At 38.1% G+C, this 18,880-nt stretch overlaps 1 protein-coding gene across 1 annotated transcript; it reads left to right on the top strand.

Moving 5' to 3' along the window:
• The first annotated feature begins 6,825 nt into the window (after positions 1-6,825).
• Positions 6,826-7,968, top strand: LOC138305602 (uncharacterized protein F54H12.2-like). Its single transcript, XM_069245905.1, has one exon. The coding sequence runs from the start codon at positions 6,826-6,828 to the stop codon at positions 7,966-7,968; it is 1,143 nt and encodes a 380-aa protein (XP_069102006.1).
• The last annotated feature ends 10,912 nt before the right edge of the window (positions 7,969-18,880 follow it).

Raw genomic sequence — 18,880 nt, 5'->3', positions numbered from 1 at the left:
AACGTCTCCCTTGACACCACCTCACTTTTGGCCTTTAGTTGAGCGCTCGCCCCTGTGAGGAAGGCTCTGGGTTCTGTCCCCTGGCCGAGACACACCAAAGTCTATAAAAGTGGTAGTTTCTGCTCCTGCTTAGCGCTCAGCATAACGGGAGTGGGACGACTGGTTCGCCCGTTGTCAGTATAATGTGACCGGGTGGGGTGTGTTGCTTGGTGTCTTCGGCGGCATGCTTCAGTGATATAGCACTATAAAAAGGGCAACAGTTCCACTATACAAGAAGACACAACACGAACATACCGCAGTCTCCCAGTACACTCACCTCGCACAAACATACACGCAACACTCCGCATACATGGGAGGCCGTCCTTACATGACCATAGCTGTTAATAGGACGTTAATAAATCAAACAAACAAACAAAAACAAACATCCTAATGCCTCCCTTGGCAACGCCTCACTTTTGGCCTTGAGTTGAGCGTTCGCCCCTGTGAGGAAGGCTCTGGGTTCTGTCCCCTGGCCGAGACACACCAAAGTCTATAAAAGTGGTAGTTTCTGCTCCTGCTTAGCGTTCAGCATACAGGGAGTGGGACGACTGGTTCGCCCGTTGTCAGTATAATGTGACCGGGTGGGGTGTGTTGCTTGGTGTCTTCGGCGGCATGCTTCAGTGATATAGCACTATAAAAAGGGCAACAGTTCCACTATACAAGAAGACACAACACGAACATACCGCAGTCTCCCAGTACACTCACCTCGCTCAACATACACGCAACACACCGCATCCATGGGAGGCCGTCCTTACATGACCATAGCTGTTAATAGGACGTTAATAAATCAAACAAACAAACAAAAAAAGCGTCAAGCAAAATATGAAAAATTTACTAAAAAATTACCATTTTTGAGCTTAAAATCCTATTTTTTCACTTCCTGCGTAAAAATCACTACATATATTTGGTTATTTGGTCCTCATATGTTTTTAGTGTTCTATTGTGGTCATTTTGATACCTCATTTGTCTACTTCAGTTGAAAAATGTCAATGTTATGACTATTTTTTCATTTTTTTAGTGAAATTTGAGAAGGCGGCCCATCTTGATGACGTCATAACCGGAAGTTCATCCCAACTTATGCAATGTTAACATTTTGATTTGTGATCAGTGGGTCATAAGGATTAAGAAAAATATTGGTTCGGAGGTTTGGGGGGGGTGCATGTGGGACCCTCCTAGCCCATGGCCTATAAGATGTCCCGACATATTACCACAAAGCCCTCCACCTCTGGGAAGCGGATTCGAATCCCATGTGGGGCAGTTGCCAGGTACTGACCGTTGGCCGGTGGTTTTTTCTCCGAGTACTCCGGCTTTCCTCCACCAACAAACCTGGCACGTCCTTACATGACCCTGGCTGTTAATAGGACGTAAAAAAATAAAAACAAACCACATTATCAAACAATCCATTTAGTCTTTGATTGGATAGAAGATCTGGAAACCGTTGATAGGATGACTGAACCACATGATTACAAATCGTGTATTTCATTGGATATGATTATAATGTATAAAATTGTTTGTAAAACCTTTCTTCTATTCACTTTATATTCCCTATTCGTAATAACACGCTAAAATGGCTCAGGATTCCGTATATGGATCAGTTGACGTGACAGAATACCTCAGAAGGGATGGTTCAACAGAGAAGAAATTAAATATTCAACTGAACTCACAAGTCAATATTTCTGCAAACATTTTCAGTAAGAATGGAATCTGTTACATTCACATGACTCGTTCAAGCAATAACCAAAAAGTACTATATGTTCTTAACGTTAGAGGAGTTCAACCTGTTAACGGACTTGCCTTCGGAAATTCAAAGTAAAACCAACCTGCTTTAATTGGTAAGTTATAATATTATATGAAATACCTAGCGCATTAATGTGATTTTTAATGTTGTTACCGAATGTTGTGTTGTTGTTTTTTTAAAGGTATTTGAGTTTTACATTTAACATTAAGGTAATCGTGCTTTCTTATGTTTCAGGTGTGCGACAGGTGTGCGATTTACAACAGCAGCAACAACATTCAACAGTCTAGATTAGAAACGCCTTAACTAAATTGCAACGTGAACATGAAAGAGAAATGCTAAGTGAAGCGAAACGCAAGGAAAAAAAGTGAAATGGATGAGTATATTTATAGAGTTCGTGGACCTTCCTGGAATAGTGCGCGTTCTTAAGAGTGATGTCTCGATTCGAGAATAAAATTTCATGACTTATGTCAATAAATTCGGACCATGATTAATATTTTCAAAATTGGAACTTTCTACACATTATAGAAGAAAGAAGAATAGTTTAGAGAATTAATTCCGGCTAATATTCAAGGTGCGGACATAAAGGTGATTGTTTTGCCTGCATTCATCAATTATTTATTACTAGACTACTTGGAGAATATGGACGAAAGAAGACGGATTTTAGACCTTTTCAAAATACAGACAGAGGAAAAAGCATTTTCGAAAATAATTAAAAAATTACTATTCTTTATATGTACAGGCTGTGAGGACGGACTGGGGAACCAGGAAGGACATGAGTGCGTCATGCTTTCGAAAAATGACATCATCGACTTATATTTTGATAGGGCGATCGACAACGTCAGTAAAGTGGTAGTAGAAATTACCTGGAGAGAGTTGGTTTTTGCTTCTTCTGTTCCATCATCTATGTTACAAAGATTTTCGGAAGACTGTGTTTTAAGAAGTGACGATTATATAAAGAATAAACTGACTAATAAAATAAGACGGTACACAAAACAAATTTCGAACACTAATTTACTTCAGTGATATGTTTGACTCTAATGATCATAATTAAAATATGGAATTTAATTCATTTGAACCGGTAAGCGCAAATCGTTATTTGATATTATATGTATTTCTTACCTGTGTCATGTCAGCAAATTTAGTCATACAATTATGACATCATTTCAAACGTGGGTGGTTTAACGTACTTATAAACCATGTATTTTCTATACTAGCATATCAAGGACAACTCAATGATTTTATCGTCCTCATATCTGTTTTATGAAAAACTATGTTAATAGCAAGGACATGGTTGTTGATTACGTACACTAGTGTTGCTGCTGTTGCTAAAACAAACCAATGAGCTTTTGATTGAGGGGTCATTCCAGAATGTTGTTTAGATATTAGAAAGTCGTTGAATAAAATTATTTTTTTATGTTTCATGTTTCCTAACAGTAGAAATGATGCTGAACATATTGACATATGATTTATGTATAATACTCTAACGAGTCATATACCTATATTTCGATAGGCTTTTTAAAAACCTGTTAATTTTAATCGTTTAATAGATAACATGTTCTTTTACGCATTGTGACCCTATTCTCAATCGCTGATGCATGCAAATCTTTATATACTATTACATAACGCATTTATATTTATCTCTCCATAATTTTATGTTAATCGATATCAATATTTCTCATACTACGCATCAAGTGTATGCTACATATTTTGAAAGGAGCGGACGTTTTTAAAACTACATAAAAGATTAGATGCAGCTGGGGACAACTTTAAATGAATGCATTGTATATACTAATTTATGAAACTAGTAATTGATGCTATAACGGTAACATACTACGCATCTATTCATAATTATAAATACGCAACGAGGTGATGCTATGATGTTTATATATTTCTTCGTAATTGTATTACATATATGAATAAAAAAATGAATAAAAAGGACATTTGTAATCAGTACCTGTTCTGTTTTTAATTTTTTGAATTTAATTTTTAATTGAGTGTGTTACAAACATATTGGTTTGGTTCTGTACTAAGTTGATATCCGTTAACCTTCCTTTCTGACGATTATCATACATGATGTGCAAAAGATACATATACAATTGAATTGACCTAATTTAATAACAATAAAGGTGTTATCGACGTATTGGTAGACTTTAGTTGATCACATGGCTCAAGCACAGCTAGATCGCATTGAAGACGAAGACGTGTCTTTACAATATACTTCGAGGACCAGGATTGTTTACCGATTAGGACTTCATCAGGAGTTTATAGTGAAAAAATCTAAGGATCAGGTTAGGATTTATTTTCGCGAGAACGGCAGGTGTGTGAGCATATCTTTAGACTTTTTTAAGAAATTGACATTTCTGTCTGAAAGTTTATTATCTGTATGCGGAGTGGTGGAAGGACCAGGTGTCGTTTGATTAAGAAGCCGATTCGATATGTTGTAACGCTGTTGATATTCGTCCAGTCTACCGATTGATGACTGATTGCAAATTAGTGACTGTGTCTACTTGTGAATGACCTTACCATTTTGAAGCTTGTATGGAGATGGAAGATCTGGACTCCAAATTGGTCTCTGTGTATGCTAAGAACTTACAGGAAATCGTGGAGAACAGAGGATGCAGCGTGGGTGATTCCGTTAAATATATCGATGACATCAAAGTCATTCGAGATTTCATTAAAGAACTCATCAAGTCTGAAATCAGCCGTGGTGTGAGAAACAAGTTCATTGGACGGCTATGTCGTGCAGAATGGAGAAATACGGAACTTAAAACTGAGAATTGGATCAAACGTGTGTGTGACTTGACAGAAACGATTATTGATGATACCAAAAAGTGAAATTGATTAATTAAAGTATTATTATCTTCATTCGCATAATGGTTTTAAGTTCAAGAGACAAACAAGCGATTGAGGACGTGTACTATAACTTTGAGAACGGAGGTGCCTATCTAAGCCCGACGAAGGTTTATAAAGTATTAAAAGCGAGGGGATATACGTCACTGGGTCTACATAAAATTAGGAAATACATTCAGAGCATAGACAGCTACAGTCTTCAAAAACCAGTAAAGCGTACATTTAGACATGCCCGGATAGAAGTATCAGGCCCCTTTGAACAATACGATGCCGACTTGGCGGACGTATCGAATCTCTCAAGCGAGAACAATGGAATTCGATTTCTCTTAGTCGTCATCGATGTGTTTTCGAGGTACCTATGGGTCGAGCCAGTCAAGACAAAAACTGGAAAAGAGGTGTTGGATGCTTTCAAAAAAATAGTCAGGAGAGGAACTGTTCCCAAACGTTTGAGAACCGATAAAGGGAGCGAATTTTACAATCGCCGGATGGAGAAATGGTGTGAAGAAAACGACGTGCATTATTTCACGACTCAAAACTAGACCAAAGCCAATTTTGCTGAGAGAGTAATCAATACATTAAAGACAATGATTTATAGGTACTTCACGAAGCAAAGGTCCTACAGGTATCTAGATCACCTTCAGGATTTCGTCGATAGCTACAATGCTACACCTCACCGCTCATTACACGACATCGCTCCAAAGAATGTTGATAAAGGCAACACGGCCGAACTTTTTTCTTCCATGTATCTCCGTAAACAAAGACGATCTAAAACAAGACGAACTATCAAATCGAAGAAATCTTTTAAATTTAAAATCGGAAGTCTCGTGCGAATATCACACGTCAGACAACCTTTTGATCGTGCATATCAGCAGAAATGGACATCGGAAATATTCAAAGTCGCGAGGAGGTCTTTTAGACAGAACATTCCTCAATATCAACTGACGGATTTTCTAAACGACGACATCAAAGGAAGCTTCTACCAATCAGAGTTACAAGGAGTGGGCAAAGACGAAGACGAGCTATGGTTCATCGAGCGTAAATTGAAAGAACGCAAAAGGGGAGGACAAATTGAATGGTTGGTAAAATTTGAAGGATGGCCATCGAAGTATAACCAGTGGATCTTGCAAAAAAACATATCAGAAGTGTAATGAGTTGTCGAAGATGTCGCACTATGTGGTGATTCATAGTGATCGAAGTAGGGATTATTACCCGGGGAACAGTTCGTTTGCATTTAGTACTTATTTCCAATCTCCGTTAAATCTGCCGGGGAAATGGTTTGTTGCACTCGTGGACATAAACCTGCAAGCCACCGGTAGCAAGACAAAAAAAATCTATATGTGCACAGCAGCATTGTAAGCGACAGTTTCGTCGATGGTGAAAAATACGATTTACTTCGAATGGTGAAAGCACAGAAGGTGGATAATTGGTCTCAATCGTTCCAACCACCGTTTTACATCCCGATCAAGACGTCGGAAATAAGAACCATAGACATCTACATAAAGACAGGTGAAGGAGATTTAGCGTCAATCTTGAAAGATCGCGTGACCGTGACACTTCATTTTAAGCAATATCCCTTTGTAGAATGAACGTTTCCGGGATGTACGTTCCCAACATAGGGAAGTGGATTAAATATTACCAGAACGTAGTAGATGGAAAGGAGAGTCCTTACGACACTTTCAAGAACATTAAACAGCGTGGAAGCGGTTTATCACACAATTCTAGCGAATTCATTATTCCCATAGATAAGAACGACGCTCAAGGAGACAAAGCGTTGCCTGCACGAAAGGTAGATGTCAATCTAGTGTCGCCGGTTCAGCAAGTGATCGAGCAGGCTAAGTCAGAACTCAAAAGAAAACGATCCCCGTCTACTCGCCAGTCTCGACCGAAACGTCGACGCATGCACATCAAGAAACGCAGGAAGCAGAATACAAAACCCATCAGGAAGAGTTCGAATAAGAAGCGGGTACAAAGAAAGAAAAGGAAAGCACAAAAGATGAAAAAGAGTGTGAAGCAAAACGATCTCGTTTCACAATGGCTGCATTAAATAAGGATTTCTTCAGAGAAGCTTTACCTTCGGAACTGGCTTTATTCGATCTACCTCCTACTCAGACGGCAGTGGAAAACACGTACTATCAGGATGTCTTACCAATTTCGCAGATAACGAATGACTCGCCTGTCGAATTCGTGGACAAAATGGGATGGAATTACTGAACCTTCAAAATACACTCCTCTATGCGAAAGCCAAAATAGTCAAGGCAAACGGCACCAATATCGGTTTAACGGAAGACGTTGGACCTGTGAATCTGTTTTTACCGTCGCTGTTTCATCAAGTGGACGTAAGTCTTAACGGGAAAACCGTCGTATCGACTACCAATCATTATGGATATAAAAGTTACATTCAATGTCTGTTGAGGAACGGTAGAGAAGCCAAAGAAACTCAGTTGTCGGCGATGCTTTGGAAACAGGACGATGAAGGAGATATGGACGAACACAGTCCCAGAACCGGGACGAACAATGCTCTGCTTTACAGAGCGAAATATTTCGAGGGGGGTAAAGTCTGTGACATGATCGGGCCCTTGTTTCATGACCTCTTCAAGATGGATAGATATCTTTTGAATCAGATCAACGTCAACGTGAAACTGTACAGATCGAAACCTACATTCTGTTTATTTTCCGGTGATGCTAACCCTGACTACAGAGTCTCCTTCGAAGATATTCGACTACGAGTCTGCAAGGTCAAGGTCAATCCTGCTGTTATCTATGCTCAGAGTAAAGCATTGGAAACGGCCAACGCCAAATACCCCTTTACTCAGACCTCTGTTAAGCAGATGGTCATATCGTCGGGAGCAACTAGCTTCACGTACGACAACATCTTCCAGGGAATGAGACCCAATCAGGTAGTCGTGGGATTCGTAAAATCGACGGGAGTCACTGGTGATTATGAGGAAAACCCCTGGTTCTTCCAGGGCTATGACGTCACGAACATCGCGCTATACGTAGACAGGAATTGCGTGGGTGGTAATCCATTCAAACCGAAATATGGAACGGACACTCAAACCATTTCGGTTCTGAGGAGCATGCTCCAGTCGACAGGAAAGTGGCTAGACGATGGTGGATCCAACATCCAGAGAGACGACATCAATCAGGGCTACGCGCTATACACCTTCGACCTGGAACCTAAGTTCAGAGGAAGTCAATATCTGACGTTGCTAAAGCAGGGTAACGTCAGACTGGAAGTGACTTTCGGTACTGCCTTGACAGACACCGTTTCCTGCCTTTTATATGCGGAATTTCAAAATTGTTTCGAGGTCAACGCTGCGAGGGACATTCTGATACCATGAATACACAGGAGCTGAAGTGTGCAATCGAATGTGATTCAGAAATGAGACGTAAGGTGCGCGGAGTGTTTGCTAGAGATGATATAACGAGACCGACGTACTTTCCGAGTGGATGTATTGTAAACACGGATACTAGCAACCTTCCTGGACAGCATTGGGTGGCATTCTTCTACGAATCTGCAAAACAATCGGAGTTCTTTGATAGTTACGGACATTCTGCCAAGTACTTCGGTTTTCACGCTCATGATCATAACAGGAAACGCTTACAGAGTGCTAGTTCTGACACCTGCGGACAATATTGTCTGTATTATCTATCAAAAAGATGTAGAGGTATGTCAATGGAGTTGATTCTTAAGGATTTCGGGGATAATCTCGAGGAAAACGATATATTTGTACAGAACTATATATAGGTAGTGCTTATCGGTATTGTTTTAACAAAATTAATGGTCAACAAACTTGTTGTGCAGAAACTAATAATCAATAAATATATCTAGAGAGATTCTGTTTGTTTCTTCATTTACGAGTTGATCATGGATTGGTATATACGCGAAAGTCTCGTCAAATTTCAGTCACCCTGTAGGATCATGGTAGCTGGACCATCGGGTAGTGGAAAGACGAGGTTAACTATGAAGATTCTAGAACATGCCAACGGTATGTTCAGCGAATCCGTTAAACGAATAATCGTCTGTTATGACACCTGGCAACCAATGTTTCAGGAGATGCAGAACAAGATAGATATCACGTTTCATAAGGGGTTACCAAACGAGGAACAGTTTGATGAATGGAGCTCTACGGAAGGGCATAAGATTCTAGTTGTTGATAATTGTATGAGTCAGGGTGTGAATTCTTCGGATTTGGAAAAAATGTTTTGTGTAAAATCTCATCACTTGAACTTTACCGTCATCTTCCTAGTACAGAACCTGTATTACAGATCAAAGGCTATGAGGACTTTGAGTCTAAACACGTCTTACTTCGTTCTCTTCAAGAACTATAGAGATCAATTACAATTAGAAACACTAGGAAGACAGATGTTTCCAGGTCAGCTGTCGTATTTCAGAAGTTCGTTCAAAGCAGCAACATCTGAGTCCTTTGGTTATCTAGTAGCAGACGTATCTTCCGTCAGACCTACGGCTAATGTTGAAGGTGCTCTCATTGACCTTCCACCATTACGAACAAAGGTATTGTTTGGTGAGGACACAATTTTGTACTTTCCGAAATGAGACATTTCGTCGATTTCTGGTTATCCGCTTCGAATGAACAAAGGAAAGTTGATACTATCGACTTTAACGAAGGAACAGCTACGGTTTATCACCGAAGTTATATATAACACAATCACCAGAAACATTCCTATTACAGCGGAAGACAAGAAGAAGCTATCAAGGTATAAACGCGGCATATCGACTGTGTTAAGTAAAAAACATTACACGGAGAGAGCGTCGTCGAAGAATAACCAGTGCGATCAGAATATTACCGATCTTTTTCAAGCATTACATAAAATGGCACGAGAAATGATATTGGTTCCGGTGTTAAAATACCAAGAACTCGTAAAGAAAGGGAAAGGTACGAAGGACGAAGAAATTGAAGAAAACGAATTGAGAACATTAGACAAAGGGGCTGATCCGCGTGACGATACAAAAGACGAAACAGGCGGGGCAGAGATAAAGGATCATGTAGTTAAAGACAAGGCGAGTGATGTTGTGATAGATAAACGAACCAATAAGGATCCTGTAGTTAACGACATGATGGGGGAGGTTGTGATAGATGAAGGAACCAATAAGAATCCGTTGAGAAGGAGTAGGGCGTGTTAAGAAGAAGTCACAGAAGGGTGGGAAACTTTTTGTGAAATCGACACCGAACCAATTCATGCGGAAATTACATACCAAACGTGAATGGCATTCGTTCAACGTATAGCTGGTGAAGCGAAAACGTATTTGATTGGTTGAGTGTACGAACAGAGCTGTGTAGATAATATTACAACATCTAAAGCAGTGAAGCGGAAACCTATCTGATAAACATACACAATACCTATGTTATGGATCGTGGTCGTATTTCATCAATGTAAGGAAGCAGACTGTCCTCACAGCTAACTTCTCCTCTCATCATGGCGGACATATCCGATCTCCTAAACAAAATCGCTCAGGGAGACGAACGTGCTAAAGAAACGCTAACAGAACTAAAAAGGAAATTGGATACAGTCGACATATCATCCAGCTCTATCAAAAAGGTGAAGACTGGCATTAGAGATGAAGACGTATCCTATCATTGCGAAGTGTGTGAAAAGAAATTCAATACGTTAAACCAGCTTAAACGTCATACACAGTGTCATTATATACAGAAAAAATGCGACATGTGCGAGAAGGTATTTAACAGTCAAACAAATTTAGTAAAACATGTGACTGACATACATAAAAGGAATATCGAATATAAGTGTGAAACCTGTGGTAAATCATTCAGCAACGGAAGTAATTTAAAAAGACACGTAAAAAAACATGCATGAAGAAAAGGGAACACTTTATACGTGCTGCCTGTGTCAAAAGGCATTCGGTAGAAAAGACAATTTAAAAGTGCACATGAGAAACTGTGTGGATAAATCATCCCTTCATAAGCAACCAAGTGGTGTAACGTCGTCAGCTGTACGGTCTGATCCATCAACAGGGCCTTCTGATGATTTGAGACATACAGATGTGAAACCTTCAGACAGAGAGATAACTGAGACGTTTTCACAACCAGAGAGTGGTGTGCTATCTTCACCACCCAAGTCCTCGATTATTTCAGGAGGATCTCACAGTGACCGGCAACAGCTTAACGACACGACAGTTGATAATCGACAGCATCCTCGCATCGGGAACATCCGACCCTCGGATAGGGGCTGATGTGATACACAGAGAAAACAGTAGGGACGGGTACAAACTTAAACACAAATTCGCAGACGAAAGTAGTCAAAACGGAAGTGCTCGTGTAAGGGAGATTTACCCCAACTTTGAGGATAACCTAGACATATTGACATTTTTCGCCAACACGAAGGAAGAGATAATAGAACATTTAATTGATGTATGCAAACAATTGAATGGAATTAAGTGGTATATGAATGTGCGTGTGATTCTTGAAAAAGAAGATAAAGAAGGTAATGTAAGTCAGACCATGCCTCACTTTTTAAGTAGGGCGTATGTACAAATGGCGAATGAAAGTGACTTAGAACACAATGTAAACGAAGCTTTTCAAAAAATGTACGCCTCTTTCGAAGAATTTATTCGAAAGGGATCAGGTTGGGTTTTGAAAAGGGTAGTAAAATTAGAGGTTCGCTTGGCAAATTATTCGCCTATTGGTGGTTCTTCCTACATTCCAACCCCGTCTACGTTTAGTAATAGTAGAAGCCTAACAAACGTTCAAAACAATGACGAGTTTTGCTTCAAGTGGTCTATACTAGCTTCTCTCCACCCTGTATCCTACTTACCTGAACGTGTATCGAATTACATACAGTACGAAAACGATCTCGACATGACCGGTATGACCTACCCCATTCCCATCTCGCAAGTATCTAAATTCGAGAAACTAAATCCAATCAGCGTTAACGTATTCGGATGCGAAGGCCGAGACATATTTCCCATGCATGTAACGCAGATGCGTGAAACTCGACACCATGTAAATCTTCTATTCTTGCGAGAAGATGAAAAATCACATTACTGTCTCATTCGCGATCTAAACTCCTTCTTGTCCAGAACAAAGAAAGTCAGAAACAAAACATATTTCTGTCAATACTGTCTTCAAGGTTTCACGCGAGAGGATTTGTTAGATAAACACGTAGAAAATTGTGCGCGGCACGATCCTCAATGTATAGAATTTCCGGAAAATGACATGTTAAAATTCGAAGACTTTCGAAAGCAGCTGAAGGCACCCTTCGTTCTGTTTTGCGATTTCGAGGCGTTCGTACAACCCATGGACTCGTGTGAAAATGATCCGAGTATATCGAGCACAACGAAAACTGCTCAATTCGAACCATGTAGTTTTGGATATCAACGCGTATGTATAGACGATAAATATACAAAGCCTCCGGTTATTTACAGAGGTCAGGACGTAACTAGAACGTTTTTAGAATATTTATTGGACGAGGCAGAAGAAATCAAAGAAATATTAGGTATTGTGGAACCGATGATCATGCGTCCAAAAGACGAACGAGATTTCAAAACAAGTTCGCGGTGTCATATACATTGTGTGGAAAGTGTTTCACAAAAGAGTGCAAGAAGGTCCGCGATCACTGTCATATCACAGGATTCTATCAAGGTGCAGCTCATGAATCCTGTAACCTGAATTATAAATACCCATCATACATTCCATGCGTATTTCACAATTTACGCGGGTATGACAGTCACCTGATCTGTCAGAGCGTTGGTCTATTTCAGGATCATGATATCCAATGCATACAGAATAACACAGAAAAATACATTTCGTTTTCTCTTGGCCCCTTACGTTTCATCGATTCATTTCAATTCATGTCACAGAGTCTTGAAACATTAACGAAAAACTTTGCTAAGAATGGTTTTTCTCATTTCAAACACTTTTCTGAAGAATTTTCTGTGTCGGAGACTACACTGTTGCTTCGCAAGGGTGTATACCCATATGAATACTTAGATTGTGCGGAAAAATTTACAGAAACGCAACTCCCGTCTAAAGAGTGCTTTTACAGCAGTCTAACCAAGAGTCACATTTCGGAGGAAAGACTACGTACACGCACAAAAGGTGTGGAAGGAAATGAAAATAAACAACCTCGGCGAATATCAAGACCTTTATCTGAAAACCGACGTATTGCTGCTTGCAGACGTCTTCGAGAATTTCAGAGCAATGTGTTTGGGCTATTACGGTCTAGATGCGGCGCATTTCTTTACCGCTCCCGGTCTCGCTTGGAGTTCAGCGTTACGTATGACGAGAGTTAGTCTTGATCTGATCAAAGATCCGGATATGTACCTTTTCTTTGAAGCAGGAATCCGTGGTGGTGTCTCGATGATATCGAATAAATACGCGGAAGCAAACAACCCTCGTCTGTCAGACACATACAACCCACTTAAACCAACGTCGTACATCATGTACACCGATTGTAATAATCTCTATGGTAAAGCAGTGTCTGAACCTCTACCTGCAGGCGGTTTTAGGTAGGTGGACGACGTCACAAACATCAACGTCATGAAAGTTGAGGATAATGACGCGCATTGGTTTTCTATTAGAGGTGGACTTGGAATACTCCATCCTCATTACACGACTCTCATAGCGATTACCCGCTCGCGCCGATTAAAAAAAACCGTTCGCGCCGATGAATTGTCGCCCGCGAGTCGACGACTTTGGAGAGAACTCCACCCCGATTCTCATGTCGATGGGAAGTTGTGATGGGGTCACCACTGAGAAACTGATACCAACTCTTGAAGACAGGGTGAAATACGTTTGTCATTATCGAAATCTTAAACAATATTTGAAATTGTGGATGAAACTCGTCAAGATTCATAGAATACTGCAATTCGAACAGACTCCGTGGCTCAAGAAATACATAGATTTTAACAGTGAGAAACGGAAACATGCAAAAAACGATTTCGAGAAAGATTTCTTTAAACTGATGAACAATGCCGTATTTGGCAAGACAATGGAAAACGTTAGGAAACGTGTTGACATCAAACTAACCCACAATGAGATCAAATTCAAAAAGTAAGTACGTAGCGCGACCTTCCTTTAAGAGATTCACCATCTTTGATGAAAATCTAACTGCAGTCGAAAATCAGAAGGTCAAACTGACATTGAACAAACCTGTTAACGTTGGACAAGCGATTTTAGACCTGTCTAAAGTTGTCATGTATGATTTCTATTATGGTTACTTGAAAGAGACATATGGCAATGACCTTACTCTCCTGATGACGGATACCGACAGTCTCCTCTACCACGTGGCATGTGATGACGTGTATTCAGACATATATCGAGACAGACACAAATTCGATCTAAGCAATTATCCCTCTGAAAGCCCCTATTTCGATCAAACGTGTAAGAAAGTACCAGGCTTTTTTTAAGGATGAATGTGGTGGAAATGTGCTTTGTCAGTTCGTAGGACTTAAGCCAAAATGTACAGTTACAAATATGCAGTAGATGAAATCGGTGATACTACATTTCGTGAGAAACAGATCGCCAAAGGTATAAAGAAGGCAACGATAAAACGTGACCTACGTCACGAAATGTACAAAGAATGTCTTTTTAAAAACAGTCAAAGCTTTTGTCAGATGGCTACGATTCGTAGTGATAAACATCAGCTTTACGTGTATTGCATCAACAAAGCCGGGCTTTGTGCCTTTGACGACAAAAGATTTGTTCTCGACAATGGTGTCGCAACTTTAGCATTTGGCCATTACAGTATACAGTAGACATTGTTTTGAATGTTAGGGTTTTATCAAGTTAATTGTTATGCGCATGTATTGTATAGCAGAATGTTGTTGATCGATGTACTCTATTTATAACTGTTTTCTAAATTCGCTTGTAGCTATCTTATGTTCATCATTTATGTATGTAACGACTATTTCAAAAATAAATTAATATCTTATGTTTGGATGGTTGTTTTCTTGTTATTGCTGAAATTGCTATCCGCAGCCATATTAACACCAAGATTTATTAAAGGTTACGGTCAAGGGTCATGGAGCAAGTTTGCAAAAAATTTTTTTTTTTTTGGCGATTTACAGGGCGACTTCTAAATCTATCCTATATATTTATACTAAGATCAGCATTACTGACAGGGACGCTGCAATGTGAATGCATGTCTGTCTGTAGATGTAAAGGATCTTCTGTTTCAAACTTGATAGTGTTAACCAACATGGCATTGGGATAATGTTGATTAAAAGTTAAAGGTCACTCGATCATGAAACAAACTCGGCAAACCTTATCTGTCCTTGATAATCTAGGATCAATATCAGGACAACTTCTAACGCTATCCTATATATTTAATCCAAGACGACTTCCAAGATCAGGGTGACTTATACCCGGATCAGGACGACTTTCAGGACGACTTCCAACGTTATCCTATATATTATATTAAGATCCAAGACTTTCAGGACGACTTCCAACGTTATCCAACGTTTATCCTAGACGATAACTTATTTATACCAAGATCAGGACGACTTTCAGGACGACTTCCAACTTTATCCTATATATTTATACCAAGATCAGGACGAGATCAGGACGACTTCTAACACCCTTAATATATAACTACTTCAGAGTTTCTAGAATTAAAATAATTGTGACAAATTCAGAATCTAATCAACAACTATGAATCTACAGTTTAAATGGGTAGAAGTTGGATTTATTTTGATTGTCTGTTTAATTTATTATCAGGCATGTGACCTACATTTTTGCGATCGGTCCTTTGAACAGTGTATGATGCTCACGAGCAGGCCATATGCCCGATACTAAATTTTTGCTCTATTCTATAAGCCAGTGCTTACAGGTTCCTCAATCGGTTGACACAATAAAATGTAATTTCTAATGCCCATTTTTAACGTCTATGGACGATTTCACATATTTCCCAATGCTTTGCAATCGCCAGGTTCTATGTAGCAAATGTATACGTATTATACATTTGACAGGATTAAAACTATTTCGCGCACCTTGCCGTTTAGAAAACTATATTCCATACATACATAGTTAAACGTTTTATGAAGAATTTAATTTGTTTATGTTTATCATGATATCCTTGCTTTTATTATGCCCATCAATATATCCTTTTTAATCAAAATATTTTGCCGATCAAAATATCTCTTGGGCGACGATTTGCTAACACTGAAAATCTTACTCCCTGCAAGGTTCATCACTTTATGCGTTCGAAAAAGAATTTCATCCTTAAACTACATATCACTAGCTAAGAAAAATGTTTTTACTGGGAAAATGCGGACTTGAACTATCCATTGATGAGACATAACCAGTACGTGGTTTACCGTACGCAGTTAATTTGCAACGCAATTAATTTGCTTTTATAACTTCTAATAAACGTCCTTATTTATAAATTAAATTGTATGATAATATATATTGATACATTTTACTTTATGTGTATCTATTCAAATAAACATTACAGTACGAATGATTTCCAGTAATTAACGGCAATTTTATGTTGCAATAAATATTATGTTTCTGATCGCAATAAATATTTCTATCTGTCAAAGTCCATATAGACTTCAGAATAAATACATATTTTCTCATATCTCTGTGGCACATCATCTAGTCTGTCTGTGGTCTGGATGTAGTGGACATTTTACCTGGACACGATGTCCACCTGTAGTGGACACCGTGTTCACACGTAGTGCACTCCATGTCTACCTGTAGTCTAAATCTTGTGCACTCCGTGTCTACCTGTAGTCTAAACCTCGTGCACTCCGTGTCTACCTGTAGTCTAAACCTCGTGCACTCCGTGTCCACTCGTAGTTCACACCGTGTGCACAATGTGTAACCTTTAGTCTACTACCAACTGTATTCCGGGACCGTGAAATGTAATATTGGTCACCTCAGCCCAAGCACAGGGGCACGCAAATTATTCATTATGTAAAATAATTCCTATGTACGTCATGTCCACATGACTGAAAATTATATATTATGTAAATATCGGTTAGCTTGTAATTAATAATAATAATAATATACTTTAATTAATAATCGAAAACACTTTGAGTCAGAGACTCTTCATAATTCGACATAAAAATATACAATATTTACAACATGGAATATATCATAGACAATACATATTACAGCGTTGCATGTATTATTATAATGGATATCACAGTCAGATTATCACAGAAAATAGTAAAAATTAAAAAGGCACTCATAAAGCTCATGGTGCATAAATATATGGAAAAATAATAAAAACACATCTTAATGAATTAGTGTCTAATATACATATATGCCAATATGACAAAAGAATAAATATTGACAGAATATATGCTATTATAGCATTATTAAAATTGATTTTGTTTGATTAAATTAACGATAGTTTATTAAGACGATAAAAGAACAAAGTGCTGGGTTTACTAAAAATAGGTATTATGAAGCAAATGAAACAGTGATTATTGGGATACATGTAGGAAGTGTTTTTTGCATTCGTATTTGAATTTGGAGAGTTTTGTATTTTTAGAAACACTTTCTGGTAGACCATTCCATAGTGATGGTCCACTATACCTAAATGAGCTCTTAATTTTTTTCTGTTTTAAATCTAGGTAATAAGTATTTCCCTGAAGTGGCTGATCTAGTCTTCTTTTCATGAATATAGGATACTAAATTGTTACAATCTAAATAATTAGGACATAATTTGTTAATAACTTTAAACATAAGAATACACTCATTATATTTTACTCTTTTGCTAAAAGGTAGCCATTTTAATTTACAAAGAAGTTCCTCACCTGATACGGTATAATCTTCGTCTAAATTAATACGAAGTATTCTCTTTTGCATTCGTTCAAGTTTGCTTATGTATAGCTGGCTACAATGGCCCCAAACATTTGAACAATAATCAAGGTAAGGTAAAATGAAACAATTAAAAAACGTAATTCTAGATGAAATTGGTAAAAATTTCTTTATACGACATAATTGATGAATTTTAAAATTGACCTTTTTTTATAACATCTTGGGCATGTTTATCCCAAGTAAGGGTATCATCAATGCAAACACCAAGTAATTTTTCATGTTTGACATTTTCTAACTTACTGTTGTTGTCAGATACATCACATAATATATTAATCTCATTTGAAATCCTTTGTTTTTTTTGTTTACTTCCTATTAACATAACTTTTGTTTTTTCAGTGTTAATGACCATTTTGTTAGTTTCACACCAACTTTTAACATTTACGAAGTCAGATTGTAGACAAGACTCAATAACATCAGTTTTTCTTGTCTGCTACTTGCATGGATGTGTCATCAGCATACATAAAAACTTCACATTGTTTTACAATGGAGAGGCATATCGTTTACATATAATAAAAACATCAGGGGACCAATAATCGAACCCTGTGGTACGCCAGTTAAAATTTCACATGGGTCTCTAAGCGATGATTTAAAACATACAGTCTGAAAACGATTGGACAGGTACGAAGTAAAAAACTTTCTAAAATCAATATACATAACACCAATGAGGTTTCCTTTATCAATTTCCTCGTACCATCTATTGGATAATGCTGTAAGAGCAGTTGGACATGAATGTTTACTCCTAAATCCAGAATGGTTTTCAATAATAAGGTTGAATTTAGTTAAAAAATCATAGAAGGTAGAGTGCACATGTTTTTCTAAAAATCTTTGATAATAATGGCAGGATTGAAATAGGTCTATAGTTGGTAACACTACTTTTTTCACCCTTTTTGTAGATAGGATTGACTTTAGCATGTTTAAGTTGATCGGAAAATACATTTTGACTTATACACATGTTTAACAATGAGGTAATAGGTTCAGCAATGACAGTAGCTGATATTTTTAAATATTTGGCGGATATACCATCTAGTCCTGTAGCTTTAGTACAGTCAATACTGGACAGAAACTTGGAAACAAAAGATAATGAGATTTCTGGTATATCGTATACAGTGTCTAAAGGTAGGTGTCTAGATACAAAAGCTTTTATAGTACTTAGACTATCAGGTAAATGTTTTGATTCATTATCAGAGATATACTCTTTGACAATATTGGTAAAAAAAATGTTAAAGTTATCTGCAATTTCTTCATCAATTTGTATGTCATTTGAGGTAATAAAATCAGGTTTAGTTTCCGGTTTATTTGGAACTAATTTTTTAAAATATTTCCAATATTTGTTAGGCTCTTTTTTACAGGCATCTAGGACATTTCTGAAAAAATCACTTTTGGCTTTTTTGGTTAAAGAAGTAACTTTGTTTCTCCATTTACGATACAAATCAAGATTGTTCATGTT

Source organism: Argopecten irradians, chromosome 13 (genome assembly GCF_041381155.1).
Source record: "Argopecten irradians isolate NY chromosome 13, Ai_NY, whole genome shotgun sequence".
Taxonomy (NCBI): Eukaryota; Metazoa; Mollusca; class Bivalvia; order Pectinida; family Pectinidae; genus Argopecten; species Argopecten irradians.
The sequence above is the reverse complement of the archived record's forward strand: the minus strand, read 5'-3'. Positions and strand labels throughout refer to the sequence as shown.

Bases quoted from the DNA above. Each gene is read 5' to 3' on its own strand.
- LOC138305602 (XM_069245905.1), top strand. From the start codon at position 6,826: ATGGAATTACTGAACCTTCAAAATACACTCCTCTATGCGAAAGCCAAA.